General features: G+C 50.6%; 9 protein-coding genes across 9 annotated transcripts; 5 read left to right on the forward strand and 4 right to left on the reverse strand.

The window, feature by feature from the left end:
- Positions 1–319: 319 nt before the first annotated feature.
- Positions 320–6,310, forward strand: BO87DRAFT_357706 (RNA helicase SLH1; the record flags this gene model as incomplete). Its single annotated transcript, XM_025621428.1, has 1 exon — positions 320–6,310. One exon carries the CDS (start codon positions 320–322, stop codon positions 6,308–6,310), a length of 5,991 nt encoding a protein of 1,996 aa, XP_025480175.1.
- A 447-nt stretch (positions 6,311–6,757) lies between these two features.
- On the reverse strand, positions 6,758–8,518 carry BO87DRAFT_307232 (uncharacterized protein; the record flags this gene model as incomplete). Its single annotated transcript, XM_025619387.1, has 2 exons — positions 6,758–7,585; positions 7,646–8,518. The coding sequence occupies 2 exons, from the start codon at positions 8,516–8,518 to the stop codon at positions 6,758–6,760; spliced, it is 1,701 nt and encodes a 566-aa protein (XP_025480176.1).
- Positions 8,519–10,705: 2,187 nt separating this feature from the next.
- pfy1 (profilin) lies at positions 10,706–11,889 on the forward strand. The gene is made up of 5 exons (XM_025623196.1): positions 10,706–10,836; positions 10,936–10,951; positions 11,040–11,124; positions 11,224–11,358; positions 11,438–11,889. Exons 1-5 carry the CDS (start codon positions 10,809–10,811, stop codon positions 11,567–11,569), a joined length of 396 nt encoding a protein of 131 aa, XP_025480177.1. The 5' UTR covers positions 10,706–10,808; the 3' UTR covers positions 11,570–11,889.
- Positions 11,890–12,053: 164 nt separating this feature from the next.
- Positions 12,054–13,498, reverse strand: BO87DRAFT_376062 (Got1 family protein). The gene is made up of 5 exons (XM_025623197.1): positions 13,144–13,498; positions 13,039–13,065; positions 12,901–12,949; positions 12,816–12,831; positions 12,054–12,728 (listed from the first exon to the last, which is right to left on the reverse strand). The coding sequence occupies exons 1-5, from the start codon at positions 13,172–13,174 to the stop codon at positions 12,432–12,434; spliced, it is 420 nt and encodes a 139-aa protein (XP_025480178.1). The 5' UTR covers positions 13,175–13,498; the 3' UTR covers positions 12,054–12,431.
- Positions 13,499–13,861: 363 nt separating this feature from the next.
- On the reverse strand, positions 13,862–15,100 carry BO87DRAFT_376065 (uncharacterized protein). Its single transcript, XM_025623198.1, has 2 exons — positions 14,221–15,100; positions 13,862–14,165 (listed from the first exon to the last, which is right to left on the reverse strand). Exon 1 carries the CDS (start codon positions 14,836–14,838, stop codon positions 14,275–14,277), a length of 564 nt encoding a protein of 187 aa, XP_025480179.1. The 5' UTR covers positions 14,839–15,100; the 3' UTR covers positions 13,862–14,165; positions 14,221–14,274.
- Positions 15,101–15,223: 123 nt separating this feature from the next.
- On the forward strand, positions 15,224–15,761 carry BO87DRAFT_376066 (DASH complex subunit DAD4). The gene is made up of 5 exons (XM_025623199.1): positions 15,224–15,262; positions 15,325–15,381; positions 15,431–15,475; positions 15,533–15,617; positions 15,665–15,761. Exons 1-5 carry the CDS (start codon positions 15,260–15,262, stop codon positions 15,706–15,708), a joined length of 234 nt encoding a protein of 77 aa, XP_025480180.1. The 5' UTR covers positions 15,224–15,259; the 3' UTR covers positions 15,709–15,761.
- Positions 15,762–15,962: 201 nt separating this feature from the next.
- On the forward strand, positions 15,963–19,032 carry BO87DRAFT_376067 (actin-related protein ARP5). The gene is made up of 5 exons (XM_025623200.1): positions 15,963–16,338; positions 16,406–16,726; positions 16,779–17,719; positions 17,773–18,549; positions 18,611–19,032. Exons 1-5 carry the CDS (start codon positions 16,152–16,154, stop codon positions 18,641–18,643), a joined length of 2,259 nt encoding a protein of 752 aa, XP_025480181.1. The 5' UTR covers positions 15,963–16,151; the 3' UTR covers positions 18,644–19,032.
- Positions 19,033–19,364: 332 nt separating this feature from the next.
- On the reverse strand, positions 19,365–20,806 carry BO87DRAFT_415494 (uncharacterized protein). The gene is made up of 4 exons (XM_025626691.1): positions 20,542–20,806; positions 19,938–20,488; positions 19,802–19,881; positions 19,365–19,749 (listed from the first exon to the last, which is right to left on the reverse strand). The coding sequence occupies exons 1-4, from the start codon at positions 20,695–20,697 to the stop codon at positions 19,511–19,513; spliced, it is 1,026 nt and encodes a 341-aa protein (XP_025480182.1). The 5' UTR covers positions 20,698–20,806; the 3' UTR covers positions 19,365–19,510.
- Positions 20,807–20,954: 148 nt separating this feature from the next.
- On the forward strand, positions 20,955–22,753 carry BO87DRAFT_406316 (cytochrome P450; the record flags this gene model as incomplete). The annotated part of the gene is made up of 5 exons (XM_025625991.1): positions 20,955–21,255; positions 21,302–21,632; positions 21,678–21,891; positions 21,941–22,219; positions 22,253–22,753. The coding sequence occupies exons 1-5, from the start codon at positions 21,048–21,050 to the stop codon at positions 22,751–22,753; spliced, it is 1,533 nt and encodes a 510-aa protein (XP_025480183.1). The 5' UTR covers positions 20,955–21,047.
- Positions 22,754–23,289: the final 536 nt, after the last annotated feature.

Below are 23,289 nucleotides of genomic sequence, written 5' to 3' on the forward strand. Positions count from 1 at the left end.
AAATCCCTCATCATGAACTTTTATACACAGTGACTTAGATTTAAACGCAAACTAACTATCCTATACAACTGTCGCTGGGCCATGTACTCGCCCCTGCTCTTCTCCGCATACTTCCCTACCAGCCGGGCTAGACCACACCCGGTTAGGCTGATAGGCGGCGGGCGGTCACCGTTCTGCCGGATGATCATCGTGCCTCATTATCAATCTGATCACCCACACTCCGCTTGCTAGTCATCTCCAAGTCTGGCTGGTCCGTTGATTCTCACAGATTTTCGGCTCATTTCATCTGGGGACCAAACTGTGATAAGATAATCTTATAATGGCTGTCAACGGATCTGTCGAGTCCCAGTGGCTTGCCCAGCTGGCAGCCATGCGCCAGGCCATTGCGGACTTGAAGCTTCCCCAAGACCCCGCCAAAGATACAAGCTACGGAAGCGACCTGGACTTAGATTTCGACGAGGACTATTCATCGCCCGGAACTGCCGATGATGATATCTGGGACATTATCAGCTCTGACGAAGAGGCCAGCGACGACTTCGACGACTATGACGAGCTCCCCTCTCCTCCGACATCATCCGGCTACGACCAGCTCTGGCTTGAGCAGAAGTGCGTGAGCCTTGCTGCTAACAAGTCGGGTATGGATGCCGGAGAACTAGCGCAGCAAATTACCGCCGCCCTAGCGACGGACAGCGGAGACGACGAGCTGCAAATGTCACTGGCCGAAATCGTGGGATTCGATGACCTCGACTTCGTGATTGACCTCATTGCTCACAGGGAGGAGATTGTTGCGAGCTCGCATACCGGACCAGAGGCCCAGACGGATGGATTGATGGCTGGGAAACTTATGACGAGAGCGGAGAGAGAGCAAGCTTTGCGACAGGCGGACTACGAACACAAGCATGCGTCCTTGATGCCGGCACAAACGAGATCGGAACCGCATTACCCTCATGTATTCAAACTGCACGAGTCCAGAAATGTCCTCGCGCTTGGAGGAAAGAGATACGGATTGCCAATGGGCAGTAAGCAAATCGATGAGAAGAAGTACACCGAGGTTGAGGTTCCCGCGTCCAAGGTCGGTACCCTGAGACCCGGGCATAAACTCGTGGAGATCGCCTCGTTGGATGGATTGTGCCAAGGCACCTTCAAGGGGTACAAGACCCTCAATCGGATGCAAAGTCTACTATATGAAGTAGCCTACAAGACGAATGAGAACATGCTTATCTGTGCCCCGACTGGTGCTGGTAAAACAGATGCTGCTATGCTCACAATTCTAAACGCCATTGGGAAGAACACCATTCCAAATCCTATCGAGGAGCCACAAGCCACTGAATTCGCGGTTCAGGTGGAAGATTTCAAGATCATTTACGTTGCTCCGATGAAGGCCCTGGCCGCTGAAGTTACCGAGAAGCTCGGGAAACGTCTCGCTTGGTTGGGGATCAAGGTTCGAGAGCTTACAGGTGACATGCAACTGACGAAGCGAGAGATTGTGGAAACACAGATCATCGTCACTACCCCTGAAAAATGGGATGTGGTGACCCGGAAGAGCACGGGAGATACAGAGCTCGTCCAGAAGGTGCGCCTGTTGATCATCGATGAGGTCCATATGCTTCATGATGAGCGTGGTGCTGTTATTGAATCCTTGGTGGCTCGCACCCAGCGTCAAGTCGAAAGTACGCAATCACTTATCCGCATTGTCGGTCTCTCCGCAACTCTCCCGAATTATGTCGACGTCGCCGATTTCCTCAAGGTCAACAAGATGGCCGGTCTGTTTTTCTTCGACCAGTCCTTCCGCCCTGTTCCTCTGGAACAACATTTCATTGGCGTGAAAGGCAAGCCTGGCACTAAGCAGTCTCGCGAGAACCTTGATACTGTAGCTTTTGAGAAGGTCCGTGATATGCTCGAACGAGGGCATCAAGTCATGGTTTTTGTCCACTCGCGTAAGGACACTGTCATGACTGCCCGAATGCTGAAGCAGATGGCCACTGAGGATGGGTGTGACAACCTGTTCAGCTGTCAGGAGCACGAAGGCTATTCGAATGGTCTTGGTGATGTTAAACGCAGCCGTGCTCGCGAACTGCGTGAGCTTTTCGCCAGTGGGCTCGGGACACACCATGCTGGTATGAGCCGGAGTGACCGCAACCTCATGGAGCGTCTGTTTTCCGAAGGACTCATCAAAGTACTCTGCTGTACTGCCACACTTGCGTGGGGTGTCAACCTTCCTGCTGCCGCGGTAGTTATCAAAGGTACTCAGTTGTACAATCCGCAAGAAGGTAAATTCGTCGATCTAGGTATATTGGATGTGCTACAGATCTTCGGTCGTGCTGGTCGACCCCAATTCCAAGATACGGGTATTGGTTTCATCTGTACGACCCACGATAAGCTCCACCACTATATATCTGCTGTAACATCACAGCAACCGATTGAATCTCGATTCTCCAGCCGGCTGGTGGATAATCTGAATGCCGAGATTTCTCTAGGAACGGTTACCTCCGTCCCAGAAGCCGTGCAATGGCTTGGATATTCTTATCTTTTTGTTCGCATGAAACGAGAGCCACGCAATTACGGAATTGACTGGGCAGAAATTCGTGACGATCCAATGCTGGTGCAAAGACGTCGTCAGCTAGTCATCCAAGCTGCCATCGTGCTGCAAAAGAGTCAAATGATCATATACAACGAAAAGACAGAAGAGTTGCGCGCGAAAGATGTTGGCCGCATTGCAAGCCAGTACTATGTCTTGCAGACCAGTGTTGAAATTTTCAACAATCTGATGCGTCCTCGAGCCAGCGAGGCGGATGTGCTCAGAATGATCAGTATGAGTGGTGAATTCGATAACATCCAAGCCCGGGAAACCGAGTCCAAAGAGTTGAATAGACTCCGTGACGAGGCCATCCAGACCGAGGTTGAGGGAGGCAATGACTCGCCACATGCCAAAACCAATATTCTGTTGCAGTCATATATCTCTCGCGCTAGGATTGAAGACTTTGCTCTGGTGTCTGATACAGGGTATGTGGCACAGAATGCAGCCAGAATTTGTCGTTCCTTGTTCATGATTGCCTTGAACCGCCGTTGGGGTTACCAGTGTCAAGTTCTGCTCTCACTCTGCAAGGCTATTGAGAAGCAGATGTGGCCGTTTGATCACCCATTCCATCAATTTGATCTTCCTCAGCCGATCCTCAGGAACTTGGATGACAAGCTTCCGACATCCTCCATTGAATCTATGAGAGACATGGAGACAGCCGAAATTGGCCAGCTGGTTCACAACCAAAAAATGGGGAAGACGTTGGCAAAGCTGCTTGACAATTTCCCTACTCTGGGAGTAGAGGCTGAAATTGCACCATTGAATCGGGATGTTCTACGAATCCGACTGAGTCTGTACCCAGAGTTTATCTGGAATGATAGACATCACGGTGCCTCCGAATCGTACTGGATCTGGGTAGAAAACTCGGAAACATCTGAGATATACCACCACGAGTACTTCATTCTCAGTAGGAAGAAGCTGAACGATGAACACGAGTTGAATTTCACCATCCCGCTTTCCGATCCCCTTCCCAGTCAAATCTACGTTCGTGCGATCTCTGACCGCTGGCTTGGCGCAGAAACGGTGCATCCTGTGTCTTTCCAGCACTTGATTCGTCCAGATACGGAAAGTGTCTACACTGATCTACTCAACCTCCAACCCCTTCCCATATCTGCGCTAAAGAATCCGATATTGGAGGAGCTCTATGGGCAGCGTTTCCAATTTTTCAACCCAATGCAGACGCAGATTTTCCATATGCTGTACCACACCCCGGCTAATGTTCTGCTGGGCTCCCCGACCGGTAGTGGAAAGACTGTAGCCGCAGAGCTGGCTATGTGGTGGGCCTTCAGAGAGAAGCCGGGCTCGAAGGTTGTTTACATTGCACCGATGAAGGCGCTCGTTCGCGAACGTGTTCAGGACTGGAAGAAGCGTCTTACAGCACCCATGGGCCTGAAATTGGTGGAATTGACCGGTGATAACACTCCTGATACACGGACTATCCGGGACGCCGATATCATCATCACAACCCCCGAAAAGTGGGACGGTATCTCCCGTAGCTGGCAGACTAGAGACTACGTGCGAAAGGTGAGCTTGGTGATCATCGACGAGATTCACCTGCTGGGTGGTGATCGAGGACCTATTCTTGAAATCATTGTGTCTCGAATGAACTACATTGCCTCGCAATCCAAGGGTTCTGTTCGGCTGATGGGTATGTCCACTGCCTGCGCGAACGCCACCGACTTGGCGAACTGGCTCGGCGTGAAAGAAGGACTGTATAACTTCAGACACTCCGTGCGTCCTGTACCGCTTGAAATCTACATTGACGGATTCCCGGAGCAGCGTGGGTTCTGCCCGCTGATGCAGTCCATGAATCGACCGACATTCTTGGCAATCAAGAACCACTCCCCCGAAAAGCCGGTGATTGTGTTTGTCGCTTCCCGTCGACAAACTCGATTGACCGCTAAGGATCTGATCAATTATTGTGGTATGGAGGACAATCCTCGTAGATTCGTCCGCATGTCTGAGGAAGATCTTCAGCTGAACCTTGCAAGAGTCAAAGATGACGCATTGCGCGAGGCACTCAGCTTCGGTATTGGTCTGCACCACGCTGGTCTTGTCGAATCAGACCGCCAGCTAGCTGAGGAGCTCTTCGGCAATAACAAGATCCAGATCCTCGTGGCCACCAGTACCCTCGCCTGGGGTGTTAACCTTCCAGCACATCTGGTCGTGGTGAAGGGAACACAATTCTTTGACGCTAAGATCGAAGGATACAGGGACATGGATCTCACTGATGTTCTGCAGATGCTAGGACGAGCAGGACGTCCTCAGTTTGACACGTCAGGTATCGCGCGCATTTTCACACAAGATGCAAAGAAGGCATTCTACAAGCACTTCCTGCATACCGGATTCCCCGTTGAGTCAACACTGCACAAAGTGCTCGATAACCACTTGGGTGCCGAAGTTTCTGCAGGAACAATCACGACACAGCAGGACGCCCTTGACTACTTGACCTGGACATTTTTCTTCCGCCGACTGCACAAGAATCCTTCCTACTATGGCCTGGAAATCTCAGCCGAGGAGCACAACACCATGGCAGCGCAGGCGATAGCGCAGGACTTCATGATCGAGCTAGTTGACAAGTCGCTCGGAGAGTTGGCCGAGTCTTCCTGTGTCGTACTCGATTCAGCAACCGGAGAGGTTGATCCAACCCCGTTCGGCAAGATCATGAGCTACTACTACCTGTCTCACAAAACGATCCGCTACCTCATGGCGCACGCTAAACCCAACCCAACCTTCCACGATGTCCTGAGCTGGATGTGTTCAGCAACCGAATTCGACGAGCTGCCCGTGCGTCACAACGAAGACCTGATCAATGCCGAACTGGCGCGAAACCTCCCCCTCTCAGTCGAATCCATGGGTGATCTTCCCCTCTGGGATCCGCACGTCAAAGCCTTCCTGTTGCTCCAGGCATACATGTCCCGCATCGATCTCCCCATCTCCGATTACGTCGGTGATCAAACCTCCGTCCTCGACCAAGGCATCCGTATCATCCAAGCTTCTATCGACGTCATGGCTGAACTGGGCTACCTCCACGCCTGCCACATGTTCATGTCTCTCCTGCAGTGCATCAAATCAGCAAGATGGCCCGAAGACGCGCCCCTGTCTATCCTCCCCGGCGTCGACCCAGCAGAGAAGCAATCCGCGCTCCCCGCGTCCCTCACCGCACTCGTATCCCTCCCCTACAAAGCCACCGAATCCCTCACCAAGAAGCTCAACCTCCCCGCGCAGTTCACAAAAGCTGCATCCAACCTACCCAATCTATCCTTGTCTATTCCAACCATCACTCCAAATGGTCTCACCGTGACCTTGACACGCAAGAACGCCCCAAGAGACAGGGACTACAGGATCTACGCCCCTCGGTTCCCCAAACCCCAAACAGAAGGCTACTTCATGCTCTTTTACAGTGGCGGCGCATCCTCCGATGGCAAAAATGGGGAGCTCCTGGCTCTGAAACGTGTTTCTTGGCCATCGTCACCGAATCAGCGTAACGGAGGTGGCTCCGGATCTGGACCGAGTAGGAAGCCTAACGATAACAGGAACGGACCGCTTGTCGTTCGTTCGTCTGTGAAGTTCCCCGAGAACGTAAGGGGTCAGAGCATGCGGGTTACGGTCAAGGTCGTTAGTGATTCGTACCCGGGTATGGAGTGGACGCTGTCTGATGTGGAGGTGGATGCGGGGGTGTCTGGGACTCAGACTTTGCCTGAGTCTTCGGCTTTTCCTGAGAAGAGCTGATTCAAGTTCAGATGGGTTCAGAAATGCGAAATAGATAGAGAGATGTTAGTACATAGAGCTCAATAGATGCATGGATATATTCGAGTTCAAATAAATAACAGACGAGATATAGGTATATAAGTAAACCCAATTTCTGACGTAGTTGGTAGTGTCCAAAATACATAAGGAATTCCAGGAGAGTATTTCATGTCCTGACATACATCGCCAAGCAGACAAACCAAACATGAGAACCAGGTTGAGCTGTCACAAAGAGAAAAAAAAATGCAACCTGAAAAAGAATCCACAAACCAAATACCACCAACTCTGGTGCACCTAGCTGGATAAGAACATGAAAATGGTGAACGCTACCTGCGCTGTTGAAATAAATGACAAAGACTGAAATGTTGATATAAGAAGCATAATATAAGCACGTGATCATGAGCATACCGACTTCCCAAGACTAATCGCTTAGATGGTGTCGACCAGTACTTCCTGTGATCGTCCAGGGAGATGGTTGCGATCAGCTGCCATAACCTGGGGCGCTTTTCCCTTCTTATCGCCGACGCGCTCATTGGGATCCAAACGGTCTGGCCGTGGCCTGATAGGAACAAGGACCTGCCTTTTACCTTTCGAGACGGAGACGGATCGTGCGATTGAGATTTCGACGGTGGGGACGGGGTTTTCTGGATCGGATGGGTTGCTGTCTTTTTTGGCGTCCCCGGAGGGCTCGCGTCTTGGTGAGGTGGGGGAGGTTCGCCTGCTTGCAGGGGATGGGACCTCGTTTCTCTGCCGGGGCGCATTGACAGGCGTGTCTGATGATGCCGACAAAGTTGATGACGCATAGCTGGCCGTTCTGGGCGAATCTACCTGCGTATCGATCCTTAATGATGGAGGTGACTCGCGTACGGGTTCCTTTGCTGTAGGCTTCTTGTTGATGATCTCCCATTCTGGTTCCCTTGCGTCATAGTATGAACGGACAGGACCTAGTTTCTGCAAGAGGAGCCGTTCATCCTCGGAACCAATGGTCGTGGAAGAAAGGAATGAAGACACTGAGTTCTGTTGCTTATGCGACGGCTGCGAGCTATGGACCATGAGGACCACACTGCTCTTTTCCAACAGATTTTCTTGATTTGATTCCCCTAGGGATGTTTGACTCTTGTGGATTGGGCTGGGACCGCGAGGAATATTCTGACTCCCCAGGACCTTCGAGGCCTTGCTCGTTTTGGTCGAAGGGAACAGGCTGAAACTGGGACTGGGGGACTTCGACCGTGTCGGAACCGGCGAGTGAGGAATGTCCTAGATATTATGTCAGTATAAGTGATATCTTCAAGCCAGATGTACTTTTAGACACTATACCTCTTCTGCTGGAGGCTTCGTATCTTCCAAATTCTTGCTGCGCCTACTCATGGAAGATGGCCTGTTCTTCTTGAGGACTCCTCCAAACATGACGCTGTATCGCTCCAGCTGAATGTCAGGAATATCAACCTGGAGTAGGGGACCGGATCCAAGAGACTGTTCCTTCTCCTGGGGCGAACCACTGGTCGCATCTGCGTGAGTCTGTTTCGGTTCCTGCGCAGAACTCTGGACTTCCGGTACTATAGAGGGCCATGCGTCCGTGCCTGTGGTGGGACTGGCAGGATTCTCGAGGCCTGAAGTCTGGATCTTTGGCTGCTGCTCGAATGAATAGGTCGAGCCTTGCATTGGCCATTCATTTTCGAGCCGGACCTGATAGAAGGGTTGATTTGGAGGGGCTGTCATGGCAGCCTTGGCCTTGAAAAGGCCGCCAATCTTCTTCCATTTGCTTGGCTTGCGCTGCAACGATGGTCGCGCTTGGGGTTCTGCCGGTTTGACAGGGATCGTCTCCTGTATCTGTGATGTGGGAACTTGCGGGTCGATCATCCGAGGACTTCCCAACGCGACGCCGATAAGACTTCCATTCATGTCATTATTGGTGCTGACGGGTGACGATATGGGGGAAGAGGGAAGCGGAGGAGCCTCGGTGTTGATAGGGCTCATGGCTTGCAACCTCTTCTGCGGGTGCCCTTCAGATACCACTGGGCGATGAAAGCTCCGATTTGGATGAGGCGCTGGGCGGCTGTTATTTGCGCCATCCTCGATACACTTTAGGCCCTTCCGTGGCAGCACATCAGGGTGTTTTGATGTTGGGGAAGAGCCAGCCTCCGCCTGCCTAATTGTACGTGACCTTCCTAGAAACGTCCCTCTAGCCATTGTGCACGACTGCCTGTATATCAAATACCGAAGTGAAAGTGAAGGGTGAAGTTCCAGAGTATTGCTAAGAAAAAGATGATGGGTGAAATAAAAAAGTAAAGAACGTTAGAGGGAGCCAAGCCCTGTTTCTATCAAAATCTCAAGACAAAGGAATGGACGGCCTTCCAGAAGACCCAAAATTGAAATGCAAGCAGTTCAGACAAGGAAAGAGTCAGTTCATGATGGGGAGAAAAGGAGAATGGGCGATAGAGGGTCAGCGCAGCATAGTTAAGACGTTGCGGCAGTTATTGTGGAGCACTAGGCAGAGCGCTACATCTAAGTGAGACGTGTGGCAGGGGCGAACTAGTGCGAGGGCTTAGATTAAAACATTGTGCAAGATCTGACGAAGCGCGACGGCAGAACAGCCAACAGAAATTTCCCAAGAAATTGCTCAGGAGAGACCACACGGCATCCCCGCATGGCTAACACTGGACACGGACATTCGTCCAGTCACAAGAATTTGACAGCTCTGTGATTAGGAATAGGTGAAGGCCATCGAGAACCACAGGAGGCGCTTATTCTAGTAGCTGCAAATCAGCGTTGGATGTTGCGGGCGCATTTAATTACGAGCGCGGGCGAGGGGCCAAAGAGAGAGGCTCCGGCCGACGGATTCACCTCGAGTTGGAAGTATGAGCGTTGGCGCAGCTGGAATCATTGGTTCCAGCTGTTCTGAAACCCCTGTGCGCTCGACCAATGAGATTGGTGAATATCTCAATCGCCTGGCGATCACACAAGGCCTGAGACTCATTCTTAGGGCCTTGGTGTTACGGATCCTCCAACCGATGCCTCAGATGAGAAAACCCTTTTCATGAGATGCTCGTGCGACCGTGACTGTATTCTATCGGCAGCCGAACGTTGCAATTTTCCGAGTCTCTTTGGTAGTAGATTGCGATAGCCCGTTGAGGCACGAGGCCCGCTAGATAAGACTGAGGAGTCCACTGGGGAAATTAAAGTAAGAGGCCGCCCAAGGAACTGGCCCGCGGCCCTCACCTTAAGGTAAGTCACGGACCAGCCATCTCCTGAATGGCGTTTCTAGCTTCTTTATAATTTCGGTAGATCAAGGCTTGATGGCCTGAGAATGGTGTAGTATTTGAAATCAATCATCATTAGAAAAGGTTTATGATGGACGGGAGTTTCCACTATCCACCGTCATCGACAAGGGAATTGTCGAGGAGTGAGGAGGAGATAGGAAAGAAGCGACTGACGGATGGCTGCAGATGATCCCCGGCACCTGACTCGATGACAGGCACGTGCCCAGTCAACCCACCACACATCATCTCAGCTCGCAGGTGACAGTCACTTCCAATGAATTTTGTTCGCATGGCAGAGGCATAAGGGATGAATAGACAGGGAAGAGGCGGTAAGGAGAAACCGGTGAAAAGAGGCCCGCAAAGTGGACATGCATGGGGTGTCTAACAGGGTCTAGTTTTGCACCGGTAGGGGACTAATCCTAATTATCCTATACTGAAGCGGGTGAACTACGGAGTCGGCCTGCCGTTGAGCCCTCCACCGCCTGGATACTCTCTACGCATACCGTAGCTTTGGTGGGTGATCCCAAGGTTAAGCTAGACAGTGATGGAATGAGGCTATTCAGAGTCCAGCTCTGTGTTGCTAGGGGGATGACGTAGGAAGACGTACCATAAAACTGACCCCCAGAAAGATTAGATGACAGCTGGTCATTAGTAGTAGTGAGCGGAAGGGAAAGAAGAGGCGATATGATGTTTGATCTCGGTATGTACCACTTGGTAGTGAGGATAAAGTTCGAAGAAGAGCTATAAGGTAGCAGCATATGATAAATAGACGTTAGATATCCATCCATCTTACGGTGACCGACAAGTAGAGAAAATGAGGAAAAGTCGGGAATTGGCGGGGCAGGAATTACTACTAGTAGGAGAGATGCTCAGCTGGGAAAAAGCAAATGGAAATCAATGCCTCCCCCCACCAAAAGCAGACTAAACCAACTAAAGCAGCAGCAAACCACCCAAGCCCGCTCTTAGTAAACTCACCTCATCGTCGGCCTCCTTCTCCCCCTCCTTTCCCACCAACTTTCTTCGAGACTCATCTCTACTATCTACTACCACCTTCCCCTCCCCAGCGCATTATTTCTCTTTCTCCTGGTCGATTTCTAGTCTTCGCCCAGAGTCTTTTACCACCCCCCACGTTCCACTCTTCTTACGGATTGCTCTGCTTATCCGTCTCTACTTATTCCCCTTTCCCGACCGTCCCGTCATTTGTTTATCCGACCGTCACCATGGGTCAGCACTCCGCTATCTGGCAAGGTATGACGATAAAACATGCTCCTGCGACATTCCATTCTTTCTGTATAGCACTTTATTCTTGGGAGTTCTAGGCTGACTTTCTCTCTTCTTCCTGCTCAGGATATGTCGATTCCAGGTACCGTATAACCTAACCATGTTTACCCCGCTTCGGCCACTGCCGCCCCTCCAAGTTGGTATCGGAATTCTGACGCGAGGCCGTTCAGCTTGATGGGATCTGGTCAATTTGACAAGGCCGGTATTCTGAGCCACGACCTCTCCGGCCTTGAGGCTGGCTCTCCCGGCTTCACGGTATGACACGCTCTCCAACAGCCGCTGATTTGATCGGCGTGACCCCACGGCCAAATCAGCGCCTCACCAGCACGAACCCAGCATTAACGACAATCACAGATCTCCCCTCAAGAACTCCAGGGCCTTGTCGCTGCCTTTAAGGACCCCAACTCTGCCTTTGGTACCGGTATCACCGTTGGCGGAGAGAAGTTCGTCACCATCAAGGCTGACGACCGCAGTCTGTACGGCAAGAAGGTACTGTCACGCACACTTTGCCTCCGCAATTATTATCCCTTGAAATATCCACATTTCACTAACTTGTGGAAACAAATAGGGCAAGGAGGGTATCGTCGTCGTCAAGGCCGTCTCCTGCGTCATGGTCGCCCACCACGCTGAGAACGCCCAGACCACGAATGCCGCTACCGTGGTCGAGAACCTCGTTGACTACATCAACAACCCCCGGTGAATGGGTTTAAAAGCAGAATGAAATTGTGTTTTGTCTCGCCTTGAGCAAGGGACAGTCGGTAATACTGGTTATTTAAATGTAAATCATCATGGTGGTCTCCTTTTCTCGATTGTCTTTTCTCCCTCCGGTATTCTTCGCATCAATTGGCATTTATTACTACTCGTAGATTCATAACTGTACATTATGTGCTATAAGTAAAGCCATTCGAGCGAGCCTTTATTGATATGGAAGTCCAGACCGGCCATTTCACATGCTCAGGAAAGAGAGTTAACAACCCACAGCTATCTAGCGTCCACACTTGTCCCGCATTCCGAATGATATCACCGGCCACTCTGTTATTATGACAGCTCCGATCTATGCAGCATGCACAATAAGGTAATCTCAAATTAGCTTCTAATTGTCATATCACTTACCAACCAACATACAACCCATACTTACCGCCCATCGCAAGGACTGTCTCATAAAGATCATGATAACTCCCCTCATCGGAAAAGATATATTAACAATTAAAAAGGTCTCTAATACATAATAATAGCCCTATTATAAAAGTGAACAACACATCACCACCACCCCGCTCATCATGACAGTAGTAAGTAGCAGTCGGTAGACATGGCACCCAGACCAACAAACGATAGGTAGTCGTCCATAGCACACCACACCATCCCATACCCATCCCATCCCATCATGCAAATATTCGTAACAAGAAAAAAAAGAAAGTAAACCCTAATGCCACATAACTATTCATACACATGAACATGTCAAGATCCCTCCATCATCATCGTCATCGTTATCAAAAAATCATTCCCTCACTCACACCCATGCCCCAACACCCTCAAAAAAGGAAACGAGGGGCATGTTCCCTCTATACAGGCAGTTCGGAATTCCTCCTCCCACCCGCCAACGTCTCCAGAACCTTTTGAATAAATGGTCCCACGACGGGGATATTCCCTGCGAACTGGCCAATGGTGATCAGGAAGTCGCCGAAGAGGATGAAGAGACCGTACAATTCGATTATGAACCCGGTGAGCGGCCAGCGGAGTAGGATGAGGAGGATTCCGGCAGCGAAGGCGGCGGTGCCTTTGAGTTTTTGCCGGCGCGAGAAGAAGGCGAAGGTCTTTTCGAGGCCGATTATTAGGGTTAGGCCGATGAGGAAGAGGATCTGTGTGTATGGTTTGGGTTGGGTTAGTTGGGTTTGTTCATCGCGTTCCGGGAGGGGAGTGACGTGGGATCTTTAGGGGTAGCGTACGTTGCCCATTGCCAGTCTATGGTGTTGGTTTTGTTAGTTATATTGTGTGTTTTGGATATGTATGGGTAGGTGGATATGGACATACAGTGATCGATCGAAGAACATTAGGACTCCGCCGAAGAGGAACAAGCCTCCTGTTTTGGGGGACATCGTTAGTATGTGTATCATCGGTTGGGTGATGTAGGAAATGTGAGGTCGTTGCAAGCATGTTATGTAGACATACCAGCTGAGCAGAAGATAACTCCGATCTCTGTTGTAGAAAGGACGTGCGTTAGCCAGTGATCCGGATATGATCTCGTGCGAAGCGTGCAAAGTAGGCATTTCTTACTCTGGTTATCGGATAGCCACATTGTAGGCATATTGGCTGTTTTCTGATTCTATAGAAAAGCGCGCGCACTGATATAAAAGCTGGAAATAATACGTCGAGGACTGAAACTAGAGATGTTCGAGGTGGATTATAGCTCCCAACGATGCGCTGCGTTCGTCGCTCGGGGATTCGGGGGCTTGTGGAGATCGCGTGCACGGGGCACTATATATCGTGGGATAGACGAGGAGGCGGTAACCCACAAAGTGACTAGAAATTGAAAGAGATGAAGATATCGCACGCCGATTTATAGGTACTCGTCCGGGAGGATTCACGAAACTCTTGAAGTACAGGCGCCAGCAATGCGAGTAAACACGGAACCAACTGCGGCTGCTGCGCAAAATTCCCAATTCTGCCACGTCCCTTTCTTGGCTAGGTTTGTGCTATTCCGCGTTCGGATGGCGGTCGGGCGATCAACAACATTCGCACAGCCCGCTATTTTCGGCTCTCTCAACTCAACATCTCAACCAATTCTACCTTCTGATGTTTACCATCGTGGGAGGACCATGCGTGTCGACAATATCACTCGGATTGCATGCCATTAACTAGGGTCTTTCATGATAGGACACCTTGTGGGCTTCTAATGTGAAATCTTTCTACGATATGATCGATACAGCGGTGCAAGAGACACGCGATGCTTCTACAAAAGGGGTGCCTACGATGATTTGAGCTATCAAGATGACTTCAATCGGCGACTGTATTACTGCAACTATTCTGCCCGTATATACCTGGCGAGCCTTTGGGCTCAACTCATTTCACGCCGCGGCGACAGCATCTTCGGATGCTGTAACTGATGTTCCGGTTACTGGAGCTTCGGTACTAGTCGAGTGCATCTTGCACAAGGCGAAGATCAACCTTCATATTAAGGTCACGAATAAGCCGGAGCGTTTTCTTTGAACCTGTCTCGAGAGGGGCATGGTGGGTGGAAAGGGCTTGACTGTGTTGGCCGTACATAAATCGCGTATTAGATTAGGCTGCTATCTAGCCTGACTTTAGTTAGAAGTCCGATACATTATCGTCGCAATGAATACGAAAACTCACCCTGATATCTTATAGTGTAAAACAAACATTTCCATGGCAAAATCATAGCATCGTTTATTTGAGAACCACATGGGCAGCCCTGAGCTCCAAATAGCTCTCCGGCACTCCCTGACCAAGTGTCCTAATTACACTAAAGACCTCCTTGTCGTGATACCTCAGTCTCGTCTTAGGATCTGTGTATGGAGCAGGCAGTCCTGTTATATCGCAGTAGCGGGTTTGCTGCGACGGGTGCAATGAGGGTGCGGATTCGATATTCGTGTACGTTACGGCAGGTCCAGATGTAAATGCAGCTCGTGCGTTCTTTTCCAGCACCAGTGTCGAGAGGTTCTGCGCGGCCTGCGCGATGTTCGTTCGAGGTGTGCCATCGGCAGGGGTCTGACTGCCGTCGGTGCTGGCGGACGTAGCTGGGAGTGGGGTGGTTGCGCCGGAATTAGACTGTGTTGCCATAACAGAAGCCTCCTTCCTCGAGCTCTCAGAAATAAGCTGCTTGACGTTCTTGTTGCGACGCTGCGATGGCTTCCAATTCGGATTGCGGAACGGACGGGAAACTGCCGCGATGTCGAGACGATCGAGAAGCGCTTGGTGATTCTCCTGTTCGGCGGGGGTAAGAGGAGCCATGGTGATGATGGAGCGTTGAGGTGCGGATGAGGTTCTAGTTTGAAAGGATGAGGCTGGTGTCTTGGTTCAGTGGTGGAGGTTTGGTTGATAATGTCGAACTGGGGGTATGGCGGTGCTCTCCCACGTCCGACCCTTGTCCGAGTTGTGAAATTAGAATGCACAATACGCACTGATATCACCGATACTGATGGTCAGATGACGCAGTACTATTGTCTGTTCGTCCAGAGAGAGAGTGAAAGAAATAGTGAAGATAGAGAATAAGCCAACTTTGGAGACCTGATGTCTGGATAGTGAACCTGCCAACCAGTTCCCAGCTTGGTATCAGTCACGTGGCAGCGTATCTTGGGTTGCCGTGAATCCAAAGAAGCAACAACAAACACAACATCAACAATTCATCCACGAACTACACCAGATCGCAAAGATGGTAAGCAATACAGTGCACAGGAAGATTTAGTGGTAGCCAGGTCATCCTAATATTACATCTAGGAAAGTCCACATGAGCACCAGCAGGCCCTGCTGCTCTCTCGCATTATCGGCAACATTGTATGTGAACCGGATGGCATTCTGAGTTGCCATAGCTGATCGGCTCTAGGAAAAACTAAATGAGTCAATCATGGTGATGAACAGAAGCCTCCAGGTAAGCGCATTTGCTCGCTTTCCGCTATGATGATAGAGTACTGATGGGCTGTATTAGGAGGTCAATATTCAGAACATGAACGTCGAGCTTGTCGCACAGATGTTCAAGAACTACCAGTCCAACGTACTATTCCATCTAGAAGGTAGTTCTCCATTTATTTCTTAGTTGAGTTTGGCTGACCAGTATTAGCGACGGAGAATTTGAAAGATCCGTCATCCTCGTCCAGTTCTTGATACCCAACAGTGTTTCCTAGTTATTTGATCATGAAGACATGATTTCCACGTAACTCCGAATTTCACTTATTCCTTAATTTTACATAGATAGTAGACCAAGTAGAGACAGCCAAGTGTGACTGCTACGTTCCGTAAAGAGGCATAGTTCCTCGCATGGAGTGACCGGCTTGGCGGCATACGAGCGCCGCTGGCTGTGGCCGGAGAAGCCTCCACGGCCCCGACCAAAGCTGGGGAACTTTCAAGCTCCCATTTCCTTTCTTCCCTCATCACCAACACCACCGCAACCTGCGTCATCCGATCTCTGACAGCCTTATCAGCGCGCATCTATCATCAGCTAGTGGGTGTCTGGTGCACTAACGCTTGCGACACTCACTGCAATGCAGTGAGCGGTCTTTACCTGGAAGCTTCCAAGTTGCTGCTAAGAGCGCCTGCGTCCAACCACCATGGCTATCACCTCGATTCAGCCGGTTCTGCCGACCCGGTTCACGATCAATTCGACCGAGAAAGGCGCCAAAAAGCCTCCCCCGGAACCTTACCACGTGAAAGACCATCCATTTAAAGGCTACCACCCCCCTCAACCGGAAGGCTACGAAAAGAGCAAGAGTACTAGCGCCATAGTTATTGATAATGGTGAGTGAAGGCCCTGGCTTAAGACTGCATTGTATACGGTCCACTGACTTTTCCGATCGACTTGAAGGCTCGAACCTCGTCAAAGCAGGTTGGTCGTTCGACAAATCCCCTCGATTCGTGCTTCCTCCTGTGATGAGCCGGTATCGCGACCGGAAGCTCAACAAAGCCTGCCAATTCATCGGATACGATTCCTATGTAGATGCGACTACGCGCGGTCAGCTGCGCTATGCCTTCGACCCTGGCACGAGTGTGGTGGGTAACTGGGATGTTATGGAGGGGGTGTTGGACTATCTGTTCATCAAGCTGGGAGTTGATGGTGCCAATGGAGGTGTTGATAGGCCGATTGTCATGACTGAGCCGATCGCGAACCTCGCCTATCCCAGAAGGAGTAAGTTGTATCGCTTGCAGCTACAATGGTGGCATTGCTGACGATGTGCTAGTGATGAACGAAATCCTATTCGAGTGCTATTCCGCGCCATCGGTCGCCTACGGCATCGACTCCCTGTTCTCCTATCGGTACAACCGCGGAAAGGATGGACTCATCATCTCGTCGTCGCACACATCGACGCATGTAATTCCCGTGCTGAATAACAAGGCTTTGCTATCCAACTGCTCGCGACTGAATTGGGGTGGACTGCACGCATCGGAATACTTGCTGAAACTCATGCGCTTGAAGTACCCGACCTTCCCTGCGAGGATGACAGAAAGCCAGATGGAAGACATTGTGCACAAGCATTGTTACGTTTCCAAGGACTACGACCAAGAGCTGAGCCACTATCTGGACTGGACGGGGCTGGAGGAGCGTGACTGTATCGTCCAATACCCTTATACCGAGCATGTTGTGCCCGAAAAGACCGAGGAAGAACTCGCCCGGATTGCCGAGAGGAAGAAGGAAAGTGGGCGTCGGTTGCAGGAGCAGGCCGCTAAGATGCGGCTAGAGAAATTGATGAAGAAGGAGCAAGAATTGGAGTACTACAAGGACCTACAGAATGGACTGGCCTCTGAGACGAAGAAGGAAGCCAGGCGCATTCTCGAAGCGGAGGATCTGAAGGATGAAGCCCATCTTGATCGATTGATTCGGGATCTTGAGCGGTCCATCAAACGATCCCGGAACCGGGACCTGGGGATCGAAGAAACCGAAGAGCCCCAGGAAGAGATGTCATTCCCGTTATTGGACGTCCCGGATGAAGAACTGGATGAAGCTGGTCTGAAGGAAAAGCGCCATCAGCGACTAATGAAGTCCAACGTTGAAGCTCGACAACGCGCGAAGGCAGAGAAAGAGCGCGAGAAGGCTCGCCGGGAAGAGGAGGAACGCCTCGACCGTGAGAAGCGTGAGAACGATTTCGAGAATTGGCTCGCTGAACGCAGAGCAAACCGTCAGGTATGATTGTTCCCCGTACTGATAATGGCATATCTAACCTGTCTACACAACAGAACATCATGCAAAAGATCAAGGAACGTGACAGGATGAAGGCGGATCTCGGCAATCGCAAGTCATTAGCCAGTCAGATGCGTATGAAGACCCTCGCCAACCTCGCTGCGGATGGGCCCAAGAAGCGGAGGCGTGGCGGGGACGATGACACCTTCGGTGCCAACGACGAAGACTGGGGTGTCTATCGAACGGTGGCTACAGGTGAACAGAGTGATGAGGAGGAAGAGGAGGACCTTGGAGGCATGCTTGATACCGTTGAGAAGGAGCTGCTCGAGTACGACCCCGAATTCACAGAGAACCACACGCTCGCAGCACAATCCGACTGGACGAAGAGCTTGGTGCACGTCTTCCTGCGGGGCCCCTGGCCCTTTGATCCCGAGAGCCAACGTGAGGCTCATCAGTTGCACCTGAACGTGGAGCGAATCCGCGTTCCCGAGGTGGTATTCAAGCCGTCAATTGCGGGCGTTGACCAGGCCGGCCTGTTGGAGATTGCTGCCGATATTGTGAACCAGCGATTCCCGAACCCCGAGGAGCAATCGAAACTGCTGCGGGATGTGTTCCTCACGGGTGGCAACACCATGTTCAAGAACTTCGACGAACGTCTCCGCAACGACTTCCGCGCGTACCTCCCCGTGGACGCCCAACTCAACGTCAGACGTGCCAATGACCCGGTTCTGGACGCATGGAAGGGTGCTGCGCAGTGGGCGTCAGGGTCAGAACTGGCCAAGTCCTCGATCACTCGGCAGGAATACTTGGAGAAGGGCAGCGAATATCTCAAGGTAAGCGCGGGAAATTCCCTTGCTGTGACACAAGCGAGATCGGCAAATAACTTTCAAACAGGAGCATGATATGGGCAATGCCACTACATGGTAGATGTCAGAGCCTGCAATACGCTCTGCCTGTCTAAAATCTATACCAAGAGTGAGGTTTAACATAATGCAGTTGGGGTATACGAGGTCAGGACTGGGAACGCCTTTGGCGGACTGTGGATCAGCGATGCAACTAACTCAAGCTGCACCACTGAACTACCGAAGGTGTAGATGCTGGTGGTGGCGTGTATCCAGGGCGCGAAGGAACAGGGAGTCGGGCGTACTAACTCGGATGAAACATTCCAATTTCGACGAGGAATGATTTGATAGATTCAGAAGGCATGGCTAGTTTTACTTCCTTATTATTCTTATTTTGTATGCTATAGTCCTCTTACTGTCATGTGCTTTTCTTAACGGTTGTATAGTACCTATAGGCGCAATATGATAAGGTAAAGTACTTACTGAACTGCATGAGCAAGATTGGCGATGCGAATGCCGACGGTTTAGTGAAGGCAGCAATGTAAACTAATGCTCCGTGTGCATCCCACAGCAACACTAATCGCACATTGAACACGTACACAATATCCCACCCATCTTTCTAGATATGATGTCATGGGAAGATATCGTGAATAGCCCATACATTACTTGATTAAAGGGCTACTGATCCCTCCCCGCCAGCCACTCCAGAAACCTGGGCATGGCGGGTGTTGGCTACTAGTAAGTATATTTTTGGATTCCAGCCCCGACGCTTCTGTTACACTACCTATACGCTAGATATATTACATGCATGCTGCAACGCCACTCCCAACGGTCATAGCTACGTGTCAGACTAGTATGTGCCATGTAGACATGTATTCCTGCCTATATCGCCTAGGCTGCAGCTGGTCAGGCGCAGTGGTCTGTCGACCAGGGAGCGGGCTGGCTGACTGTTTTATGCTTGAATGGGGTTCAGACTAGGGGAGTTTGATGTTACCGAGCTATTGAGGCTGTTAAGTTGAACTGTGCTCGAGGTTGTCGACTTGGTCTTTCGGTACAGATACCTTTTGAGGTTGTTGATATACGAGCCTAACCCGATCTTGCTATACAGTGGACGTAGGGGAGGGAGACAGATAACAATGACTCCAAGCCCGCATTCGGCCATCGTCCAGAATAGGAGGTATGTGACGAGTGCTATATCGTTAGCTTCAGTCATGGATGTGTGTGTATGTGTGTGGTTTCGTACTTTCCCCGTCTGTTTCGGCAAAGGGATTAGCGAGATGAGCTATGTAGATAGCCATTCGTGTAGCAGAAGCTGCGATTGCTCTGTATACGGGTTAGGCACATATTACAGATTTGTAGGGGGTGTGCCGTGCTCTTACAAGAGACCAACTAGGAAGATGAGTCCAAGTCCCACTTTTTGGCGGACTGAGATGTTCACGTCCAGTATAAAATCAGAAATTGCATATCCTTCGAGGAGAGGGACCTGTAAACTGCATTCGGTTGTAACGACTGCAATAGTGCTCCAGGCGTAATCGGGATGAACACCGCAGAGAAAGATCATGCCAAAGCCAAAGGCTATAGTCCAGACAAACACTAGCGCTATCATGCACATGGTCACAGAGTGAAAGGCAGTCCGGATAGTCCGTCTGCTGCAGAATATGCTGCGGTAGAAGTAGAGAATGCTCAGCTTCGTCAAACCAAATGCAAGGACAGTCACTATGTCAGCGAAATACTGGATCTGAAATGCATTAGTACTCGGATTTGTATTAACCAATGTGAGTGGAACCTGTAGAATTCTAGTTTGTTTATCTGAGGTCGAGAAGATGGAGGCCTCTGGGCTCGGGTCATCATCAGACTGGGAAAGAAGACCCCCTAAGGATCCTGTTGTTACTCCCCAAAGAATGAGTGCTGCGAGTACATATTCCAGTCCCTGAATGAATCAATATTATTGGCTTTCAAAGCCTCAGGGTACATGTCATTTACCAGTGCAGGCAGAGTCAACCAGTCGTCAATCCACAATACAGATTCTGTCTTTCTTCTAGTGTAGTAAAAGCGAAGGATCACCGTTAAGGTCCCCAAGACAGGGAAGAGGATAGAGATTGTGATGAGTGCAGCGGGAGTTGCGTATGTTCGTGACATGATGATAACGGTGCTCCCGGGGTTCCATCGACAATGGAAGAGATATCATGTTGAGGTAAAGGCTGGAGCAACACAACAATAAAAGCAATGGAGCCAGTGCTCCCTTGACTCTCTGCCTGATGTGTGTGTATATCTTGTAGCACTCCAGCTGAAGGCGGTGATAGGCATGCTGACTGGATTCAGGTTACACACCGGGATGATCCTGGTCATTCTCTCCCACAAAAAGAGGCTATGTTCAAAAACCACCCCTGAACCGGCTTCTGTTTGTCCCACTCTTATCTCTTGTTTGACATACTGTCACCATTCCCAATCCCCATCTTTACTGTGTACTCTGATTCTGGACATTTATTATGTCTTTGCTCTGGAATCTTGGGGTAGCTGTCTTGCTGTCGGTACTTTGGACGGCAAGTGAAGCTATCCGTCGCCTTTACTTCCACCCCTTAGCCCATATTCCCGGCCCCCGCCTTGCAGCCCTGACATGGTGGTATGAGTTCTATTTCGACGTTATTCAGCCCGGTCAATACGTCTTCAAGATACAGGAGCTTCACACAAGATATGGTATGTCAAGCTCTGCTTCATGTGTGAGCCCCACTGACGATTGTAGGCCCAATCATCCGTATTACCCCAGATGAGGTTCACATCAATGACGTCGGCTTTTTGGACACTATCTACGCCCCTTCAATGAACAGAAGGGACAAGTATGGCTATCAGCTGAGGAGCCTTCGCGTCCCGGGTGGACTGGGCACAACCACCGACCATGACCTGCATAAAGTCCGGCGAGAGTCTCTTGCGCCCTTCTTCAGTGAAAAGAACATCTTGCACATGGAGGGGTTGATCTCAGACAAGGTAGCCCAGCTAAAGCAATTAATATCTACCCATGTTGCTGAAGACACCCCGATCAACTTGTCAGATGCGTTCTTTGCATTCTCGAATGAGTAGGTTGACCCGTCATTCACTCGGTTTCGAGGCTGATTGCCCAGTGTTGTCAACAACTTCCTTTTCGCGCACCGCACAGATGTACTTGCAAGCGAACCGAAAGCCGCCATCCTCCGCCAAAACAGCAAAGAGCTCTTGATGGGGATCAATATCAACAAGCACTTTCCGCAAATCCCCGATTTCCTGGAGTCGCTCCCTATGTCTATAAGCCGCCCAATGATGCCTGCAGGCCTTGTTGATCTGCTTGCCCTATTTGACGTGAGACTCCGCACCGAACATATATACCAAGTCTAACATTTTTATGCAGCGCGTTCGTGAGGAGATTTTCATGATCACAAAGGGTAAAGAATTAGGGGTAGCTGTCAAGAACAAAATTGGACCAACCGGCAAAGAGTCAGTGTTTGATTCATTACTGGATAGCCCAAACCTGCCAGCCTCGGAGAAAATGCCCCTGCGGTTGCAGCAAGAAGGAGCCCTGCTAGTTCTAGCTGGAACTGAATCGCCAGCTCAGACACTTAACATCATCTTCTATCATCTCCTTGCCAACCCCACACTTCTAGAGAAGCTTCGCAGGGAGCTCCGTGCCGTCCCTTGACCTTCCTCATGGACCCAGCTCGAGCAACTTCCGTATTTATCTGCGGTAATCGAGGAAGGCAACCGGCTTTCTTTCGGCGTCACGGCTCGGTCTGCACGTATCGCTTATGAGCCGCTGACCTATACACCTTCCTCGTACGTCTCCTCGACCTGTCCGCCCAGCACCAGAACCAAGTCGTACACAATCCCACCGGGCACTCCGGTATGCACCACAACTTTGAGTGCACACACCGCGGACGCCGTCTTTCCGGATCCTTTTGTTTTTGACCCGGAACGTTGGCTCGGCGATGCTGGGAAGGAGCGACGAAGGTTTCAAATGGCGTTTAATAAGGGAGGGCGAAAGTGCCTTGGGATCGAACTCGCGCGTGCAGAGCTATATCTTGTGGTCGCAGCCCTGGTTCGTGAATTTGACATGACACTTTTCGAAACCGATGCCGATGATGTGGCGTTTCTGTATGATTATCAAGTCGCCATGCCGAAGATGGGGTCTAAAGGAGTGAGGGTGATGGCGAAGTTGGTTCATTGATTACATTCGACCGCTACAGGAACATTTTGGGGAAGTTGATCACCAGAATACTGTAAGGGGGGCTGGTCAAAAGCCATGGATCTATAGAGGATTAATCGATCCTACACTATTTGGGTGGGCTCAATTTCGGCTCGTGCCGCCAGTTCATTGCTATCAGGTTACTTACAACCATCAACGTCTAGCTCTTGAACGATGCATCATTGAAATTCTCAGTCTTACTAATGCCAAGTCGCGCGGTACATGCGCCGGCCTCTACCAACTATGGTTCGGTCAATGATTTGACACACTAATGCACAACTAGATCTGTATGTCTCACTTAGTCCATGATACGCGGACATTCTGTGGGTGGTGGGTCAGTTAAATCGACGAACAGACAGTGGAGCTGCGTGCTAGGCGGTTATGTGCTGAGTTGATAAGGCTCTGTGATTAGTTACTAGTTGCAGGGATGTAGACCCTTCCTGCCCCTGTATACCTGAGTCCGTAGGTAAACTATAGTGGTGCGCGAGTGGCTGTGGGTACCGATGGCCTTCTCAGCC

This window comes from Aspergillus neoniger (genome assembly GCF_003184625.1).
Source record: "Aspergillus neoniger CBS 115656 unplaced genomic scaffold BO87scaffold_14, whole genome shotgun sequence".
NCBI lineage: Eukaryota > Fungi > Ascomycota > Eurotiomycetes > Eurotiales > Aspergillaceae > Aspergillus > Aspergillus neoniger.